We start from the raw sequence: 19368 nt of genomic DNA, 5'->3' as shown, positions 1-19368 counted from the left end.
ATAGTAACAACAGTGGAGAACACGCTGTGTTGTTGTTGTTTTTTTACTTTGTGAGAAATTGGACATGAGACCATCATGACATACCCCTGAAAAAACAATCCACCCAAACTGGGCTGAAACTAGCTTACAGTTACAACATCAATATTACTTCAAGCTACGTTAGTAGTAACACATTTTTACAGTGTGTTAATGTATTTTCTAAATAGCGTATGCTTCTTGTAGTCAGTCACAGTCACAGATTGAATCTGCAATGTTGTGTACACCACATGAAAAAACTGCTTTTGTATTAAAGGACAGAAAGTACACAGCTGTTATGTCATAAATAATTTGACCCAAACAACTAGGGCTGGAACAATTCGTCAACGTAATCGACTACATAAACACACAACACGAATAATTTGCATCGACGCGTTGTCCCAAACAACTAGATTAAATCTTGCAGCTCCGGCGGGGCTGAGTGACAGCGGCCGGGCGGCCCGGGACAGCCCCTCTTCTCCCCTCTGTGAGAGACTCATCATGTCTGAACAGCAAAGACCATTTTAAAGTCTCTGTGTTCCGCTGTCAGGACTTTGGTAGCTTCTAAGTGAAACTCTGTGGTCTGAAGTTTGGTTTCTCTGTTAGTACTTTCAGAAAACATCTTTTTTTTCTCTTTGTTTTTTCAAGTACCCCTGACTGCAGCCCGCTGATTGGGGCGGTACTCAATGTGGGTGGAGTGAAATGTTGTTTGACTCCGCCCACACGCTCTTTTCCTCAGATCAAGCCATACTCAAATGCACCACCTGGAGGTGGAGTGCAATACATTCACACGCAGCCTACATACTTATTACACAGGCAAATTTATAATATCATGAAAATATGTAATATCATTGCATTCATGTAAGCAAAGACACAATACAAAATAATAAATTACATTATTAAAAATAAAAAAAATTAAAGGTGGTCCTATAGAAATAGGACATTTTAAAAACGTATTTTATACATTCTTAGGAAGAGTTGTCCAATGTAATAAATAGTCATTTCAAATAAGGATTTTTTTTTATTTTTTATAAATGTTGAAACTATTGCATTGTTGTTGTTACTATATAGTAAAGTAGTAGTCATTATTAGTCATTATCAATCAGGAACTATCCTGGTTGCTATCTTGTAACATAGACTATCTGATACAGTATCTCACAAAAGTGAGTAAACCCCTCACATTTCTGCAAATATATTATATCTTTTCATGGGACAACACTGAAGAAATTACACTTTGCTACAATATAAAGTTGTGAGTGTACAGCTTGTATAACGGTGTCAATTTGCCATCCCCTCAAAATAACTTGACACACAGTCATTAATGTCTAAATTTCTACCCAAGTGAAAATGTCCAAATTGTGCCCAAAGTGTCAATATTTTGTGTGGCCACCATTATCTTGCAGCACTGCCTTAACCCTCTTGGGCATGTAGTTCACTAGAGCTTCACAGGTAACAAGTATACACAGAAAAAGCGTGGTTATATCCACGCTTTTCTTTTTTCTATATATATATATATAGAAAAAAGAAAAAGCGTGGGTGGTTTGAGGACACATTTCGTCTTAAGAACACTGGGTGAATGAGGCCCAATGTCCAGGGAGAAATCCCCGGAGGAGTCAAGTTAGTAACAGTAGAGATGCAGTTTTTAATCAATTTCTTTAATCAGTAGTCAGCCGCCTTAAAAATACTAGCAGTAAGAGTCAAACAAGACCATGGTGTCGGTGCAGTCAGGATCACCACTCTAGACAAGATTTTAAAGTCTGAACAGTTTTTTTTATCTTTTGCAGATCTAATTGTTTAGGTAACATGTTTAGGAAACATGTCTTTAAAACTCATTAAAACTGTACAAAGATCTCCACCTTCCTTTTAGAATGCTTTGTAAAATTCTACAGGAATCACATCAGTACCAGGGGTCTCCCCCCTTCATGCCCTGCTAGGCTGTGTAGAGTTATTGTACGGACAGTGGATCCTCCAATTCAATGTTCATGTCCTCTGGGACTTTGGGCAGAATGATTCAAACATTTCATTGTTTTACACGTAGTTGCGACTATAAAGCTCAGGGTAACAGCACAGATCTTTTGGATCTCTTTTGCGGTCTCTGAGTTCCTGTCCTGCAGAAGAACTCAGAACACAAATAAACCAAGTCTGCCAAGTCAAGTAGAATGTGGATGGTGCGTCCGTCAGTGCGGCAGTCGGGAAACGTGACCAACGCTCCCAGAGGGTTCAATTGAGTTCATCACTGTGATCTTGATTTCCAGTGGATTCTGCTGAACTCTGCAGCTTCATGATTTCAGTCTCCAGATCCTCCATAGATCTGTGGATCATGTGTGACATTAAATGTTTCAGTGGAAGAGACTTACAGCCGGAGGAAAATCTGGAAAATGATCTGCTCAGTGTTTCATCTCTAATGAATATGGGACATTAGACTGAGTAACTTGTTTCGCCATTGTGGCTATAGGCAGAACAGATCTGTTCTCCACCACGTTTGCCTTCTAGTACTGTCTACAAAGATGACCACTAACAGGTTTCACACTGCTGTGACCAACAACCTAGCCTTCTTAAGATGATCCCTCAGCCTCCAAGGGCCAGGGTGTTGCTGATGGAATTCTCTGATGAAGACTTCTCATTTGTGTGATATATAATTGAGGCCTTTGAGACATTTTGAAGAATTTAAAATGATCTTTGTAATTGATCTCTCTTCTTTGAAGTATTGTGTATTGGACTGAAAAAGTTTCTACCAGTGCCACTTAATCTGCAGTCAACAACATTTTAAAATCTACAGTATTGTGAAGGTCAAATCATTTCCATATGGTATCAGTCTAACTTTGTACTACAATATCCGTTTCCTCTTTCTGCTGCCCTTTTTTCTGCAGGAGGAACCTGACCAAGCTGTCTCTGATCTTCAGCCACATGCTGGCTGAAATCAAAGCCATCTTTCCTGGAGGACAGTTCCTGGGCGATTCTTTCAGGATCACCAAAGCTGATGCAGCTGACTTCTGGAGAAAATTCTTTGGAGAAAAGTAAGTTTCATCTTACATCTTTTTACATCATCGATTTTAATAATCATCCTTCTTGTAGATCAAAATGTAATTCTGTGATAAGAAAAAGCTGCTGTCATTTCCTGTTTTTTCATCTCCAGGATACTTCTTAATGGTTCAAGCATATGCGTCCTGTTTCTCAATATAATGGCTGTCACACTGAGCACTGCTAACACACACACACACACACACACACACACACACACACACACACACTACACAGTGTGGTGTCTGGTAACCACACAAGGAAAAGGTGTTTAACCACACTCGAGTGCTTGTGGCTGAGAGAAAATGTTCACCAAGAGACAAGACATTTTACTTGAGCCTCTGTGATGGAGCTGTCACTCCTCATTTTTGTTGGCCTTGTGGAGTTTCAGGGTTTCACCTTCGGGGCAAACACATTTCTTTTGCTTCAGAGCCACATTTGTCATTATGCTTGTACAACAAACAGTAATATGGAGCTCAAACCAGTTTGGCCTAGAGGGAAAACATGTTTTTTTTCTGTGACGCATTTAAATCTTGATGCAATAAATCAGAAGTATTTGTTTTTGTGTCCCATTGTGATATATCCACCTCAATGTGCTGCAGCATCTTGAGATAAGATGTGGTACAATTATGAATAATTAATAACATGGAGTTGTTCAGCTTCCGCAGTTGGAGGGTAAAATATGTTACAGACCTCTGATCTCACATGTACAAAAACATTCTACAAAAATAGCTTGTTCCAGGAAGACGTTATCTTTAGTGCTACAGTGTCAAGTAATCCATCAGAAGATGCCTGTTTCTAATAGAATAAGTTGGTGTTGCTGCCCAGTGACAGGTCAGTGTTGTGCTGTTGCTATGATTTAACTATGTCATTTAGTAAAATACAGAAGGGTGAGATTAACTTGTTTGGCCATTGAGGCTGCTGATCAGTCACCATGTACATTCAGTACAAATCACCATTTCCCAATTTCTATCAGCTGTGACACTACTCTCCTCAGTTTACCATCAGACTTCACCATTGCTTTGAGGTCTAACCTTGGAGAAATCGTATGAAAAATGTATGAAAAATACATTTGTCTCACAAGTCGCTATATCTTTACTTTTATGATTGGACTTGTTGCTTTCTTGCAGGACAATAGTGCCTTGGAAAGTCTTCCGACAGTGCCTTCACGAAGTGCATCCCATCAGCTCGGGCCTGGAGGCCATGGCCCTCAAATCCACCATCGACCTCACCTGCAACGACTACATTTCTGTGTTTGAGTTTGACATTTTCACACGCCTCTTCCAGGTTGGTCAAAATAAGGTTCAAACATGTGATTTATATGTCACACATGGCACAAATTACTTATTAAACAACTACTATTTGTGCATGTCGTGCAAATATCTGTATTTGTTATGTTCTTATTGCAAACATCTTGTGTGTAATTCTTAACAAAAATGTCTTTAGGATTTGATATGCTGTCAAATTACTGCTAAAAATAGCAACCTTCAACATCATAATTGCCATGGTATATTATTTTTCATGAAAATAGCCAGAAGTTACTCCATATTGGAGTGATCTTTTCCGAGACACCAGAGGATAAACAGAAGTCATGAAAAAGAAGGATGGTTGTAATGTGTACCTCTTCTATTGGAGAAAACATTTATTTTATAATGGGGAAAAAAGATTTCAGATTAATAATAGATTGATTTTCCAATCTCAATGATCACTAAGAAGCACTTAAAAAACGAGTGAGAGAGAGTAGCATCCTGAATAACAGTACCTGACATATTGGAATATACCCTTTATTTGTTTAACCTTTTTATTGTATTTTTCTAATATGTTGAATTAAATAACAGCCTACAACTCCATAGCTTCTGTAAACAGAAACACTGAGGAAGGGTTGAGATTTTGGCCAAAATAGGAGAGGAAAGGTTTCCTGAAGATGTCTTAGTTGAGACTGAGACTTAGTTGGTGTGCCACCATTTCTTCCATCCATTTAGTGAGTAATGATGGATTGGCATTTCATAAACTAACTTTTGTGCCAATATCAGACTGTGCAAGTGCAAACTCTCCAAGAGCGACTCCAAATTCTGCTATTCCAAAAGCCTGCTTGTATAGATAGACATAATGTATGTCTATACAGTCGTATGAAACATTTTGGGCACCCTTGACAATTGCTATTATTTTCATTTATAAACAATTGGATACCTCAAGCAGAAAAGGCTTCTTCTGCATTACTCTCCCGTACAGCTTCTCCTTTTGCAAAGATGCACAGTCACACCATCTGCAGCAAGATTATGGTGTAGGTCTTTGGAGGTGGTATGTGGGCTGTTTTTGGCCATTCTCACTATCCTTCATCTTTGCCTCTCCGATGTTTTACTTGGCCAGCCACATCTGGCCTTAACAAGAACTGTGCCTGTGGTCTTCCATTTCCTCAGAGTGGACACTGACAGCTTAAATCTCTGTGATAGCTTATTGTAGCCTTCCCCTAAACCATAATGTTGAACAATCTTTGTTTTCAGGTCATTAGAGTGTTAGAGACTAACTAGTTACAGGTATTCAAATCAACAAAATGACAAGGGTGCCCATAATCTACACTAAAAATCTTTGTCTGGAAAATACCCCATAATCAGCTTTTATTAGAAAATGAATGGGATGCCACTGTGATCATTTTCTGTGATGACAGAGTAAATTATTATGCAGCCTCACAGGGGTGCCTAAACATTTTTCATACGACTGTATACGTCTATTTATTGTATCAATACATGTAGACTCACAATGAAGGTGGCTGTGCAATGCAGCTTTATTTGACCAATAACCTCACATCAAATTGCACAGTAACAGGAGCAGTATGACAAAGCAGCACACACTATCAAAACCTTATGTATGGTATACAGTGGGTTCTCAGTATAAGAGCAAGAACAACAAGGCTTTAAAGCATTGTACAAGGATACTCCAAACATGGAAAATTAAATTGTGAATGCTTCAATAATTATTTGTTCAGGATCAGTGCCACAATAGATGCGTGCTGTTTTGTTAACAGGTTATGAAGCAAAATAGATAAAAAGCTTAAAACCTCCAATTCATTGCTGACTTTTCATGTTGTCATGGGTGGCTAGTGTACTTAATAGTGCAACATGATCAAATGAAGCATAGGAATTTGCTGAATTTCCTGGGAAGCCACTTCCAAGCGGTGTAACCAGAGTGTCAGTCGGGGCAGTCCCCTGTGGTCAACCTCATGCCCCTGACCTGGTTGATTCATTGGTTAGAAGTGCTGGTGGGAGGCAGGGTAGGGATCAATGAGCCCACATGAAGGTGAGAAAGACTGTGGAAAAAGCTGGAAAATGTGCCAAACGGTGAGAATTAATTGTGGTGATATACAGCATATACAGCATACACAGAAATGAAATAGAATGGACGATCAATTTAAATCAGCATTTTGATGTGTATCATTGCCATTGTGACCATTGTAGCAGACCAATTCCATATAAGGAAGCATTACCAACTTATAAGCAGTCCCCTACTCTTTGTCTATACTCACTATGGTGAGGTTTAGCAGTAACAACTAGCAGTGGAGTATTAATGGCATGAAACATAGAGAGACAGACAGACTTAACGAGGAAAATGTAACAACTTAATGTGTAATTAGCAAGCTGGCTAGCTAGCTAACTAGCGGACTGCTGGCTAGTTAGTTAGTCAGCATACTATTACAATGGAATTAACTGCTTTGCTTTTGGCAGGAATACGGACTCAATGTGACTTCATGTCATGGAAAATACATAGAATGTAAATCTGTTTAGTTAACAACAACATTGGGTGGTCTTTTTCAGCCATGGGGATCAATTCTGAGGAACTGGAATTTCCTGGCAGTGACGCACCCTGGCTACATGGCCTTCCTTACCTATGATGAAGTCAAGGCAAGACTGAACAAGTACATCAACAAGCCTGGCAGGTATGAAAACTGTGTGTATTTTAAATATCTAAAAACATTGGCTTCAAAGTATATATTACAGTATTATGAATTTTATCAGGAGTTAATATAGTATTACATATTCATGACTACTTGAGCAAATGTTGGTATGTAGGAATCTCACAGCTGTAGAATGTATGTTTCACAAAGAGCACGTTCGACAAACTCAACAAACAGTTTAATGTTACAGTTTGAGATGTGGTAGTTAGCCTGTACATGAAAATACCAAACGGTTGCAAACAGTTAGGGACCCATCGAGGAAAAAGGAAACTTGTGACTGTAAAGGGGCGTTCACACCCAACCATTGTTTTTTTTGGGTTCCATTTTTTGCGCAACGTAATTACATGTAAAGTCAATGCACAGATCACACCTGCTGCATATTCGTGCGGTTTTCTGTGACGCGTTGGACGTGACATGATGGGTACGAATGAGGCGAAATGTTTCATTCGCTTGAGTTGAAATATTTAAACAAAAATCCTTGTGTGGTCACTCATCAGTGAATCAGTAATGGAGGCAAACAGTGTAGCAGTCTGTGGTAGTATCTTACGTTTCATACAGAGACTGAACCAAACTTCGAGTACAAACCAGAGACTGTATGATCCAAACAACAAGGTCGCTGCCATACTTGTGCAGAGGCAGCGTTATTTTCAGTGTTTACGCAGCAGCTACGATGTTAGCCAAAACAAGCTTTTTTAAAGTTATGTCTGAACCGTCAAACTTAACAAACCATAACTTCAGACTTTTCTACGATCCTTGTTACTGCGGCATACTCTTTATCCGTGTACTGCAATTCAATCACAATGTAGGCTAGTGGAATCAGTTGGGCTAATGGGCTGGGAGTGGCTGAGCAGAGGTGAGTTTAGTGGAAAATGACTGGAGCAGTGGATGAGGGGGAGAGCAGACAGTTTGCCTTGGTTCTGCTCAAATATTATTTTGAAAACTCTTTGGAAAACCTGTGGTGAGATATCTGTTACATTTTTAATGTATTATTGTGCTGTGTTCAGATGGACATTATCCATGAAACAAAAATGCTGCTCCATTATTCATTTTGACAAGGCCAGCTGCTGGAGGCCATCATTTCACATGGCTGTGCCTGCCACCATGGACCACTACTGTAAATATTACTACTACTGCTACTACTAACAGCAAATGCAAGAGTCTGTTCTGCTTGAGATTTCTGCCTAAAGTCTGTGAAGGCAGATTTTTCTCACCACTTCAACGCTTGCTTCTGGTTGATGTTGGGACTTCAATGTATTCACTCTGAAAATCATGAGCATGTTCTAGTCCTGCTCTGTCTTTCCTTGTGTTGTGATGTGACACTATGAATAACATTTAATTGAATTGAAATCGGAGCTTGATCCGATCCAAGCGGTCTGGTTAATACATCTGGCAAATGTCTGCTCTCTTGCTGCGTTGAGAAGCAGTTGTTCTTCCATCTTGTTAGCAAATGTGGACCTTTCCAGCTCTGCTGCCGTGTGCTCAGTGAGCCCATCCTAGATAGTCATAATTCCTCTGAGCCACATAGTGAAGCTATCAGGGAAAATGAGGGAGGTGCTTTTGTATGTACTGGAACTTACTTTTGTACTTTGTACTTAATGTTGTATACCAGCTATGGGTTAACTTAGCAAAGAACATTTTTACAAATAATTGGGCAAATGTGCACATGAACCATTCATACCACATTTAAAGTCATAATAATGTGTGTGTGTGTGTGTGTGTGAGAGAGAGAGAGAGAGAGAGAGAGAGAGAGAGAGAGAGAGAGAGAGAGAGAGAGAGAGATCTGCACAGTTTGAAATCTGACCACTTTTCAACCCTTCTTTCTCAACATACTGTAGCCTACAATTACTTTACCATGGTCAATGAGGTTGGCTTGGAGTGTCATGCTCAAGAGAACATTATTATTTTCATGTTTATTGAAGTATTTATCATGACCAAGGTATAAGACAAAGCTAAAAAAAATACAGACTTGCTGTTCGAGTCCGTGAGTGATTAGTTTCTCATTTGTAAATAAAGTCCTTAAATTTAGATTTTTACAGTGTGATTATTTATAGCTTACAATTAATCTCAAGAAAGAAACGCATCACTTCAACAAACAGGTTTCAGCGCATCTTTATTTTTTAAGATTTGTATTCATTTCTTTAAGTGTCTCAATGTTTTAAAACGATAACGCTCGGCGTCCTTTCCACCTCCAGTGATCAGCATCTCTCTTCTGTGTTTGGCAAGTTATTTTTGTTGTCTCATTGCTACATCTACTTCAGAACTACTGAAGGTTTGGAGTCCGGTTGTCCACCATCTTTAGATTTCCGTTTTGACATTCTTTACTTCCTTCTCAACTTTTCTTCTTACATTCTGTGTTTGAGTTCTGTGTGCACACGGCCCTGCAGTCTCATGCCCTATGGGCATTGGCGGGGCATAATTCCGAACAACAGAACACACATAAGAACATTTCTGCGGTTAACAACACGTCATGAATCCAACGTTGACTTTTCTTAAGAACAATTTTAAATGAAGCCCAATGATCCCATCAAACTCAATATCAAAGTAGCTTTTCCCCAAGCAGGACGTGCGTTTGGGGGCGCTATGGAGCCCACTGGCTACGCCCAAGCACAAACACTGCAGAATGTGTGCCAGTGCATCAACCTGCTCAAAATGGGAGGATAATTAAAGGTGCCATATTATACTGTTTTTCCTCAATTCCACACAGCCGTCAGAGGTCCAACAACACTGTATTCAATATGCATTGCCCCAAACCCATCCGTGGTCCTGAATTTCAGCTGTCTAAAAGTTCCTCAAATGAGCTCTGCTGAGCTCTCCTGAGAACAGGCTGTTTCTGTGCCTGCACCTTTAAATGCTAATGAGCTCTGTCTGTCAACGCCTACTTGGAGAGTCACGGAGACGATGCCGCTTACGCTAGCGGCAGCATGCGCCAATTTTTACAGTGGATGTGTCGCTTTGGCTCGCCTATGTGGCTCAGGTGAAGTTGCTGGGTCCCGTATGGTTGGGACAGATCCTTTTACGAGGGTCAGTTTCGGCAAAGCCAGCTTTGTACTGACCCTCGTTACTGAAGCAGTCCGATGTGAAGTGGTTAGAGGTGTAGAGACCAGAGAAAACCTGTTTTTCATAATATGGGACCTTTAACATGTAAGGCTGACTTCCTGTCTTCAGTAGGTGGTGCTATTACTCTGACTCATTATGGGCATGTAGATGTCTTGACTCTTGACTTTTAGGGGGCGCAATCAAGCTAATTTATGACCTCAAGCTCAAGACCCATATCAAATATTAACTGCCAACTTATTTGAAGCTACCAGCATCCCTAGTACCTCAAAAATGCTAAAAGCAAGAAGGGGGTTATAAAGCTGTCATGCCTTGCCCAAATAGTACAAATTACTTGTTTGAACCTCTGTGCAAAGATTTGTGAGTGTCTGAGCATAATCACGTATCATGCATAATAATAAGCACCTCTCTTTACAACAGTTACATCTTCAGACTGAGCTGTACTCGGCTGGGCCAGTGGGCTATCGGCTATGTGACCAATGATAGCAACATACTGCAGACCATCCCCCACAACAAACCGCTGTTCCAGGCCCTCATCGACGGCTACAGGGAGGGCTTGTATGTAACCCATCACACACATTCTCTTCCTCTCCAGCTCTCCACACTGTTTGTTCTGTATCCAATTCAGGAATCATGAACTAAGTCTCAATCAGCCATCTCTGAGTGCAGTGTAGTGCCTGTTGAAGACTGATTTATATTCAGATATTTAGTGACTTATTCTAATTAAATGGGGGCAAATAGGTAGACATTACATACCCCCCACTTGAAGGACCAGATAGACTTAGTGCTGCTAATGATTTTTTTGTGATTTGCCTATTTTTCGATAGTCACATAATATGTATTTTGGATGTATGGGAATGGGGGTTTGTTTTATCTAATGGATTATTTAGGTTGTCAACAAACAAACATTAAGAACCTGAAGTATAAACCTAGGTAACAATTTCGATTATGCAAATTTTCTGAAGGTTTAAATTGCTGGGGTCAATTTGAGGGTACCAGGAGGTTAACTAAAGTCTCAGTAAATCATTTAAAGTGCTCCTATTGCTGGTTCTTCCACTACTCATTGCAAGTATTTTTGATCATCATAATTTAAGGATTAGTTACTGCCAGTCATATATTGGTTATTTATACATTTGCAGAATATCATCAATATCACAGATATAATATATTGTAATCTGTTTGTTAATGTAAAGTTTGTTTTCTCATTTACAGCTACTTGTTCCCTGATGGTCGCAGTTATAATCCTGACCTCACAGGTTTATGTGAGCCGACGCCTCAAGATCACATCAAAGTGACACAAGTGGGTTTTGTGTGTGTGTGTGTGTGTGTGTGTGCGTGTGGGTGCATGTTTTGTGTGCGTTTGTGTGTGTGTGTGTGTGGGGGGGGGTTTGGTGGGGCAGCAGGCGCTCAGCACATGGAAACACACTAGAAACAATGACACACACGAGACGTGCTTGTGCCATTCATGCACAATATAGAAAGCCAAACACACACCAAGGACCTTTGCTCTCGCTCTAACCATTCATACCACATTTAAAGTCATAATAATCTGTGTGTGTGTGTGTGTGTGTGTGTGTGTGTGTGTGTGTGTGTGAAAACATGCTGGGGGGGAGGGTCTGGGGATCCTCGCCCAGAAATCTTTGAGCGTCACACACTTCATTTCCTGCATTCTGGTGACATTTTCTGCATCAATATTTAGTGGAAATGTAACAGTGTTCTTGCATAGTGTTGAGGTGAATCACGATGCCAGCGTTCTGCTAGTCAGTGGTTTATTCTACAATGTAAACATCAACATCAACTGTACACGCTGCAGAGAGAGAGAGAGAGAGAGAGAGAGAGAGAGAGAGAGAGAGAGAGAGAGAGAGCATAGTTGCTGCTTGCTTTCATGGAATTGAAGCTACTCGGTCAGAAAACAATTACACAAAAAAAAGAATAGGACGGGCTTTACCTTGTTTGTGCAAATATCAGGGATGTGATTGGCAAAGGATAAACGATGAGGTGAAACCTAGTGTATGTCCTGACTGTGTGTGGTCATTGTGCGTGAATAACACCGCGCGAAAGACACGAATGAGATTGAATTGAGATTCTCGACCGTCACTGAATCAGGAATGGAGACAAAAATATTCTAATATTTAGGGTCTTGCTGTCTATTAGGGGCTAAGTTGGATTGTTAGGTGTGCTAATGTTAACACTAGCTACAGCTGCTGTGCTACTGTTAGCTGTACCTGCTGTGCTAATGTTAGCTGTAGCTGCTGTGCTAACACTAGCTGCAGCTGCTGGGCTAACACTAGCTACAGCTGCTGTGCTTTCGGGCTCTGATAGACGATGAACTTTAGCTTATAGATCCACTGTATTCTGTGTGGTCTAGAAGTGTTGACTTCCCCAGCTTTGTGTTTCACATTACAAACACTGCAGCAGCCATGTCCGTGTCGAGTTTTGAATGCAAATTGAAATTCTGCTTGCTCTGACTCCCTCACACCACTCTGACTAAACGAGCTGCACTGCCACTCTGTATAGTGGCAGTGGTTTGAGATTGCTAAATTATTGAAGATTGTAATGGGTCATATTGCACTTTTACGATGATGCCTAACAACACCTATTGTATCCAGACATTCAGGGCACACTTACACAAGGCAATCTGTACTGTACCCAGGCACGATTGAGCCTAAAGGATTGTGTGAGAGCTCCGTTCCATTCCTTAAGAACGGTACGCTTCCTGGTGGTTTCCGCCACAGTCAATTTTTAAGCTCATGCAGGGGAATGGGCTCCGCTATTGCTGCCCACCCGCTCTGCTCACATGCTCTGATGCAGGTCGAGTGTTTACTAGAAATATGTGCAGAGGCGACTTGTCAGTAAAGTAAAGTCATGTTCTCAGTGTTCTCTTGTGATGACTGAAGACATGCTTCTTGGAAACTAAGTTAAGTGTTTGTTGTATTACGACGTGATGACGTATGTACAAGAGGCAATCGGGACCCTCAGTTCCTCACGCTCTCCACTGCATTGTCATCTTTGGTGATTTTGGGTTGATCAAAACTGTGAAACATCTCTCCAACATTTTCCTAAACTGGGAGAAATCAAGGTTTTGACATGGAGCTATAAGTCAGTTATCAAAATAAATTCACCCCCGTTCTCATCCCGGCTATTATGTGTTTGTCTTGCTGTTACACAGCAAATTTACCCTGCATTCAAATGACAATTGCATTATCCATGATCGTGCTATTAAGGCCAAGTACTCTGATTATAATATGACGCATTTACCGCAATCAAGTTGAATTAATTTCTTACCACTTGTTCCGACTGCAAACTGTGTGTTCGTAGAATAGTTTATTGATCGCAGGTGTCGAAGATTGCGTCGTTATCTCAGAAGAATGGATTTATTATTATTTTTACTTGGGTCTTAATATACCTGGGCGATTTGGCCATTTGAAATCACAACAATTACCATGAAAAGGAACAGTGACATTAGGCTTTTCTTTGGAAAACCACAAAAGAGTTTCTCCAGACACCCCTGGAAGATTGGGTCCCAGACTGTGTACATTGTCCCTGCATTAAATAGGTGATTATGGCCCCGTTCTTCTTTAGTGATAGGAAACCCTGAAATCATAATAGAATTTCACATTAGGGTGTGGCATGGTGGGAAGTTTGCACTGTATGTTTGCTGTGTTTCTGTATTTTTGTGTGTGTTCCTGATTAAGATTGATATGGCCATAGCCTAATGTCTAACAGGAGTTTGCTCTTAACAGGAGCAGTATGAGCTGTACTGTGAAATGGGCTCCACCTTCCAGCTTTGCAAGATATGTGCTGAAAACAACAAAGACGTCAAGATTGAACCCTGCGGTCACCTGATGTGTACTTCCTGTCTTACAGCCTGGCAGGTATCGTAATGAACCACACATTTACTCATTTAGAGATGAAATCTTTGAGAAAAAAAAAATCTGTGGCTTTGGCCAATTACTGTTGCCATTACAACAACAGTAATGTACATGGGCCAATGTGGGTTAATGCCAGCATCTGTGCATCTTCATCACACCATCTCTGTCTCTCTTAGCCATATTTTGTTCATATTTGGAAAAAAACATTATTATCATCATTATAACAATATTATCTGAACATTTTTTTTTTTTAATGATTCAACACTGGCAATGTACTTTTCGAGATTTACATGTAGGAATGAATCTCATTTGAAGATTAATAAGTGACTTTGTGTAAGTTAGTAAAGACTACTGAATAATTGAGGTGGCTTTCAGCTTCCAGTTCACAATACAAAGATTAAAATGGAATGAAAAACTTGACCCGCCCCTACTTCCATGTGGTTTCCTAACATCTGTCCGAATTACATTTCCACATTTCGGTCAGTATAGCGGAAATGAAAACTGAGCATATGTGCGCAGTATATTCCAGTGTTTCTGCATGTCTTTTTCTGTTTCTTGTTGTGAACTTAATTGTGCATCTGAATCTGTGCCAGCAAAGTGTGTTTGTAATTACCTTCCCCTAATTAGTCATTAGCATCAAGTCCAGAGACTCTGTCTCCCCAGTCACAGAGTGATCGCTCTCCAGATATGTACCAGTTCTGTTTTGACTCTAATGTTAAATGTAATGTTATTGATCTCTGGTAGACACACACACACACACACACACACACACACACACACACACACACACACACACACACACACACACACACACACACACACGCACACACACATTATGGCAGTGAAGGGGAGGACATGGAAGATGACTCAGAGGAGAATGAGTCAAGGTTTTAGACACAATTTTGAGTGTGCTTTGTTTTTCACTCAGTCAGCACTATTATATTTTCCATTCATCAAGAGCCTTTGGTTTACATTGTTAGTCAGAGGAGTCGAACAAACTATGAAACACATTTCATACCATTAAAACATGTTCAAAGTCATTGCTATTTATGAGTTCCTTGTGTCGGTAGTTTCTGTGTTAATGCAGTCAGTCTGTTTTTGCTGTGAACAGGAAGTCATCCACAGTGGTGGTACAGTTTTCTGTACTTTTTGGTAATCTTCCAAAACAACAAAGAAACATTTTTGGCGGGTATCTTCCTTCACATCAAACGATTTCGGTCACAATTATTACAACAACAATTCCTACAGTTGCTGCAAATTGTTTCTAAAATTGTTTCTAAAATGAGGACCGATAATTTTAAGTGTCCTTGACATTAAAGGTCTTGGAAACCCCTAGTAGTAATAGTAGTAATTATAGCAGCTTTTCCAACACACACACACACACACACACACACACACACACACACACACACACACACACACACACACACACACACACACACACACACACACACACACACACACACACCAGTGTTTGGTTTGTTCTGTTCTCAAGAGGATTCATTTTCATGGCCACAAAGCTGCAATGCTTGTTTGTGGGTGGCTTTACTCTGAACATAGCTTTACTGGTGAAGCTAATGATCACAGTTTTCCAGAGCTCAGCTAGGTAAACCGTTGCAGTGGTTTTGCAGCACCCACATTAACAGTGTTTGTATTTGTCATACTTCCTGTTATGACAAATAACTGTTATGCCAAGCTTAGTCTGTGATGAAGTGACGTCTGACAGTATTAGCATATACGTATGCTTAGGGAATGAAGTATTTTCCTCCACATTAACGATACGGTGAGTCAGAGTGAAAGGGAACCCTGAAGCACTGAGTAACCCAGCTCTGGTCCTTTCAGGTCACTGACTCAGTGGTGGTTCCCTATCGTTCCTCTCACGTTGGATATTAGTCAGCTGTGGTGGAACAGATATACACTGCTCACTCACAGCTGGCTGGTGACCTATGTCCCAACATATTCTGCTCATTTTAGAGCTCTGCAGAGTATTAGAGGGCTCCCCTGTTCTCGCTGAATCAATGCCGTGAGGACTGGCTGAGTGATTCACAAGGGCTTTGGTGTGTCTTTGATTTACCAGACTGTAGGTTTCATCAGATAAGGTTTGTCTGTTCGTTGGCAAGTAGTAACTAGTTATTTTCACTTCTTTGACAGTGTAAAGTCAACATTGTCATGATGCAAACAGGACAGTATGCTTGGCTTCGAACTTTCTAATTATTTCGTCTGTCTCCATATTTGGTGACATTCAGGTCAAAAGACATCTAAACATATGGGCTAAAATAACCCCTTGAAGCCCCTGTGTGAACAGGACTGGGGCTTGGCTGGGATTTTTTGTTCTTTTTTAAAAAAGGATGACATTTTCCTCTGCATCATACCATGAGATGGCAAATGGATGTCAGTGTTTTGCCAACTATACCCTGTGATGGTGGTAGTAAAATAGCTCAATGCCATAAGTTTTGCCATAAGCTCTCCTCCTTTACCAATACTAAATAGGATGCTATGCTATCAAGTCACGGCTAGCTAACAAGCTAAATCGGCCATTCAGCATGCTTAATGTGCCAGTTGTTGGCAAGGGGGTGGGACTTTTCCAGTTCAGCGATGCGTTCAAAGTCAAATGACCTACTTGCCCTTAACTTTCAACACAGAATTACGACCCACACACAATGCTTCAGATGGAAATTTAGATTTTTAGTTGACTAAGAAAATAATTACATCCCATTCTTTATCTGTCAATATACCAGACCCTTGAAATAGCAGAATGTCCATTGCAATTTTAAAGTTTGTTGTGATGCACCTTTGACATCACGTATCATGATTTTGCATTGAATAATCACCAAATTAGATAGAATAGGAATTATTGGTGAAGTATAATGGGTTACTCATTCTCCAACTGTCGCCAATTTTCTTTTGACAACTTGTTCCGCTGCCTCCAAGTGATCGACGTTAATGCAGGTTTAGAATGTAAGATGTCAGTGTTACATATTTTAGTAGTCCAGTGTATTTTAACCTGTAAGGACCTGCTTCAGATTGAAATATAGTAATTTAAGTGTAGTCAATTTCAATCTTAACCTTGACGACTCTGTGTAAGTTATTTAATCATGTGGGAATGGTGCTTTGAACAAACTGACAGCATTCTGTCAGAGAAGAAGTGAAGCTGGACCATGACAAATGTTCAGGAACAGATCGTTTCTTCGGTGTCTACAACCATTACAACATCTCCTCTCCCATCTGGGTTCCATTCCTTTTATCGTCCCACTCCTTCCCTTCTTTTTAACTTCCCACTATAATTTGGATTACATTTTCAAACATGCCTTTGGTGCATCCCTTGCCAACCATATGGCCCACCACAAACGCAGAACCCTTTGTTCTCTGTAAATATTGTCTGCCTTTGATTGTAGCCCGTGGGTCAATTGAAAGAGATGCAGTGAAAACCAAGACCTCTCATATTTATGACCCCTGTTTGACAGGAGCTGCCATGTGGTAAATGTACTGAATGAATTGTAAAGTTACAGTTTTCCCTGGATGGGATCTACAAAAACATGTATCCTGTCGAATTTGAGTCCTTTCATGAATCAGGGAAGTGAGAGTATATATAGGACAGCAGTGCAGTGCATAATCTTAACCATGCATATCCCAGCTGTGTGCAGTAACCATCTTCCTGCTCAACGGCCCAAGTGTTTCTTCATGTTCTCAAACCACAGTAGCAACAAAGCCATCCTCCTCAGATCAAAGTGTGTTCACAGGACACATCCTGTCTTTTGCTAATTCTTTCCCTTATCTATTCCAGGATTCAGATGGTCAGGGTTGTCCATTTTGTCGTTGTGAGATCAAAGGCACAGAGCCCATAATCGTTGATCCGTTTGACCCACGAAATGAGGGCAACAAGTGCTTTTTCCTGGACCAGCACAGCTGCCCTATGCTGGAGCTGGATGATGAAGAAGACCGAGACGACTGCCTCATCATGAATGGACTGGCCAACATCAGGAAGGTAAAGACTCATCCTACTAGCTGAAAGGGCTTCAAGAAATCAGGTTTATTATGTATATTTATATATATATACAAATGAAGGATTTTTACTTTGATCTTGCACTTAAATCCAGAATTGTACTACTTTACATCCCTCATAGCTGGCTAAACACCCCATTAAGAGAGCATTTCCTTTTCTCTCAGCACTGTGCAGAGCGTCAGAACTCCCCCATGGTGTCTCCCAGCTCTTCACCTGTCAGTCAACACAGAAAGGTCCACGGAGGTGACCCTAGCCACTGTGTCCAGCACCTCAGCCTTCCCCCTGTCCCGCCACGACTCGACCTCATCCAGAAGGGTGCCATCCGTTCCCCATCTGCCAGCCCCACCGGCTCCCCAAAGGTCTGTCACAGTATTCCCCATAGAGAGAGCAAAATGGGACTCAAGTCAAGCATTAGTGAAGTGTTCGATAATACTTTAAAATACATTTTATATGAATGCAAAACCAAGACTAATTGATATTAGGAAAATGTAAACACAGGACACAGTTATAATTAGGTTATAAGTTAGACAATGCACAAGGCCACCATTGACTTTGATTATAAATGTTTGAATTTTTGAAGGATTATAGTAATTATTATATGTAACTATATATTCTAGCTGGTTAGTTATTCTAAGTAGAGGTGAAACAATTAAGGATAAGGTTTTTTATTTCAGTTGACCATTTCTATTTGGCAGATCTAATATGCCATGAAGACCTGTGATGATGCTGAATCCCAAAATGTGGAGCATCTTTGCATAAAAAGTCTTCATAGTTTATTTATTACATTGAGCTTCCTCAAAGTGCTCATTATTCTTCCCGGAATCTACATAATAACAACACCAAAACATCAAATTGTGTTGTATGATTTGAAATATATCTAGTGTTATTTAGATTGTCCTCTGTCTTTTCAATGAACATACCATATCTTTCCACCTCTTTAGTCCTCGCCAGGCATGTCCAGGAAGCAAGACAAGCCTCTCCCAGCCCCACCCCCTCCCCAAAGGGACCCACCTCCACCGCCTCCCCCTGAGCGTCCTCCTCCCATCCCCCCAGAGTCACGCCACTCATGGCTCCCCAGTTCCTCTCCCTTGTCATCGACAGTATCTTCTTCTACTGGCATGCTGTCGGACTCCCAGATGCCTCCTGAGACATGGTGTCCTAAAGACAGCCACTTCGCAGATGCCCACAGGACTGGATCCGAACAACCGCTCCAGCTGGAAACCTCGGACCTCTTTCACCTGAACGGAAGACCTCTCAGTTGCCCATCTGCTGGACTTGGGAGGCTCCATCACAGAGTGGAGGGGGCAGGAACCTCCGATATCTCAAAGGTAGGGCCCATCAGTTTGAACATTTAAGGTGATAACTTTGGATAAGTCTGGAAAACCCTATTTGTTTATGTTTTGTGTCCTTAATTGGACACAGTTATTTCTGGTTGCCTTCCTTGCTGCAGT

General features: G+C 40.7%; 1 protein-coding gene across 2 annotated transcripts in view; it reads left to right on the top strand.

Moving 5' to 3' along the window:
- The window catches only part of cblb (Cbl proto-oncogene B, E3 ubiquitin protein ligase), a 42278-nt gene that overhangs the window by 13577 nt on the left and 9333 nt on the right, over positions 1–19368 (top strand). For both annotated transcript variants that reach the window (XM_084028408.1, XM_084028407.1), the window contains exons 4-12: positions 2886–3032; positions 4167–4323; positions 6849–6970; positions 10463–10600; positions 11255–11342; positions 13786–13917; positions 17699–17899; positions 18082–18276; positions 18859–19245. In XM_084028408.1, the coding sequence (XP_083884534.1) occupies positions 2886–3032; positions 4167–4323; positions 6849–6970; positions 10463–10600; positions 11255–11342; positions 13786–13917; positions 17699–17899; positions 18082–18276; positions 18859–19245 (1567 nt within the window). The remainder of the gene's footprint in view (positions 1–2885; positions 3033–4166; positions 4324–6848; positions 6971–10462; positions 10601–11254; positions 11343–13785; positions 13918–17698; positions 17900–18081; positions 18277–18858; positions 19246–19368) is intronic.

This window comes from Eutrigla gurnardus (genome assembly GCF_963514095.1).
Source record: "Eutrigla gurnardus genome assembly, chromosome: 15".
NCBI lineage: Eukaryota > Metazoa > Chordata > Actinopteri > Perciformes > Triglidae > Eutrigla > Eutrigla gurnardus.
The sequence above is the reverse complement of the archived record's forward strand: the minus strand, read 5'-3'. Positions and strand labels throughout refer to the sequence as shown.